The following is a 2,390-nucleotide window of genomic DNA, read 5'->3' as shown; positions in this document are numbered from 1 at the left end:
ATGTCCAACAGCAGCTCCTTCAACGAGTTCCTCCTCCTGGCATTTGCAGACACACGGGAGCTGCAGCTCTTGCACTTCTTGATCTTCCTGGGCATCTACCTGGCTGCCCTCCTGGGCAACGGCCTCATCATCACAGCCGTAGCCTGCGACCACCGCCTCCACACCCTCATGTACTTCTTCCTCCTCAACCTCTCCTTCCTCGACCTTGGCGCCATCTCCACCACTGTCCCCAAATCCATGGCCAATTCCCTGTGGAACACCAGGGCCATTTCCTACTCAGGATGTGCTGCCCAGGCCTTTTTCTCCTTTTTTTTATTCGCAGCAGAGTTTTATCTCCTCACAGTCATGGCCTATGACCGCTTTGTTGTCATCTGCAAACCCCTGCACTATGGGACCCTCATGGGCAGCAGAGCCTGTGTCAAAATGGCAGCAGCTGCCTGGGCCAGTGGTTTTCTCAATGCTCTCCTGCACACTGCCAACACATTTTCAATACCACTCTGCCAAGGCAACACAGTGGACCAGTTCTTCTGTGAAATCCCCCAGATCCTCAAGCTCTCCTGCTCAGACTCCTACCTCACAGAAGCGGGCCTTCTTCTGGTTGGTACCTTTTTAATGTTTGGATGTTTCAATTTCATTGTGGTGTCCTACGTGCAGATCTTCACTGCTGTGCTGAGGATTCCCTCTGAGCAGGGCCGGCACAAAGCCTTTTCCATGTGCCTCCCACACCTGGCCGTGGTCTCCCTGTTTGTCAGCACTACAGCATTTGCCTACCTGAAGCCCCCCTCCCTCTCCTCCCCATCTCTGGATCTGGTGGTGGCTGTTCTGTACTCGGTGGTGCCTCCAGCAGTGAACCCCCTCATCTACAGCATGAGGAACAAGGAGCTCAAGGAGGCACTGAAGAAACTGGTTCAGTTGGCACTGTTTCAGCAGCAATAAACTGCCCATCTCGCCTCACAAGTGATTTCCAAGAGATCTCAGGGAACATTTGTGGTTTGGGCATTCTCTCTGTGATGAACGTGTTTGTTCACAAATGTCTGAATTCATCTCTCTTCTCCAGAGGCACAAACCCCGTCTCTCTGACCCAGAGGCCTTCCCTAAATCTACTGATCCCTGTGTCAGAGCTGGCCTCCCTTGCAGCATCTCTGTAATAAAAGGGGATTTCATCAGTACCCTGCCTGAAGGTTGGGCTTTTCTTCCAAAGCTGGGGCCAAAAATGCACTCAGGGAATTGCACCTGAAAAGGCCCTGTTGCTGTGCCATGGGCTAAGGAGGGTGTGCTCATAGGGTGATGTGTGAGGGAATGAGGGCTGGATTCAGCCCTCGGTTGTGGGTGCCAGTGGACCGGGAGAGGGTGAGTGCTCAAGTGGTGTCTGCTGGGGACTGTCTCAAATATTGGAGGGCTGGTGACAGATGCCCATCCTTCTGGAAGGGAGTATGGAACCACTAAGAGAGCACCGGAGATCTCCAGGGACAGCATGTGCCTGGGATGGGCAGTGAGTGGAGACTCCCCAAACCAAGTGGAGTCACCCAAAAGTGAAGGGCCAAACCAAGGAATGCACCACATCAGGGCTCTGCAGTCTCAGGAGAGGCAGTGGGGACTCATCTGGCAGAGGAAAGTCAGCCTCAGGAGCAGTTTATGTCACCTGCAATGAAAACCCATGGCTGGATCTAATGACACACCTGACCCCATCCTGAGCCATTTGAGATGCCTTGTGATTGCTCTGAGCACCCTCCACAGCCACAGACACCTGGGGAGGGGCTTGTCAGGTGCAGTGATGCTGGGCCAGCCGGGTCTGCCCTGACCAGCACGACCAGTGTGGAGTCACCCCGGGGCCCCACAGCTGCTCACTCTGCAGAGCAGCACCACCAGCCCGGGGAGCACAGCAGAGGGGTGCAGGAATGGCCGGTGAGGCCAGCACAGACACACTGATCAGAGGAAAGGCTCTCTGGAGAATAGGGATGTCTCTCGAGAAGAGCAAAGGAACAATTGTGGGCTTGCAGGGAGGAATAAATGAAAACCTGTTTCTATGTGTGTCAGCTCAGGACAGGCTGCTCTGTCACTGGACACTTTTACTAACCGAATCTATTCATTGTATCATATTTCCTCGTTCCTTCCCTTTCCTTTAAGTGTTTTCCAGTTTCCAACAGATGTTGAGTAACCTTGGTGTTCTGTCTGAGAAAGCTGTCGAGTTGATGGAAGGTTACTCCAAGTGGTACTGATATATTAAATGGATCCAAACAAAGCCATCGTTTGTTCAGTCATATGAGAAGTTAACCAGTAAGTCTGCATGGTGATTTGGTCAAAAACATAGGTCACATTACAACGGCTTTTGTTGCCTTCCATGTCTGTAGTACCCATCTCTATTGTCATAACCAGGTGCAGCTTCCCAT

The 2,390-nt window shown here is 52.4% G+C and overlaps 1 protein-coding gene across 1 annotated transcript; it reads left to right on the top strand.

The window, feature by feature from the left end:
- LOC135324059 (olfactory receptor 14A16-like) lies at positions 1–936 on the top strand. The gene has a single exon (XM_064499495.1). It carries the CDS (start codon positions 1–3, stop codon positions 934–936), a length of 936 nt encoding a protein of 311 aa, XP_064355565.1.
- The last annotated feature ends 1,454 nt before the right edge of the window (positions 937–2,390 follow it).

This window comes from Dromaius novaehollandiae, chromosome 30 (genome assembly GCF_036370855.1).
Source record: "Dromaius novaehollandiae isolate bDroNov1 chromosome 30, bDroNov1.hap1, whole genome shotgun sequence".
Classification (NCBI taxonomy): domain Eukaryota; kingdom Metazoa; phylum Chordata; class Aves; order Casuariiformes; family Dromaiidae; genus Dromaius; species Dromaius novaehollandiae.
The sequence above is the reverse complement of the archived record's forward strand: the minus strand, read 5'-3'. Positions and strand labels throughout refer to the sequence as shown.

Excerpts from the sequence above, each read along its gene's own strand:
- LOC135324059 (XM_064499495.1), top strand. The coding sequence starts at position 1 with ATGTCCAACAGCAGCTCCTTCAACGAGTTCCTCCTCCTGGCATTTGCA.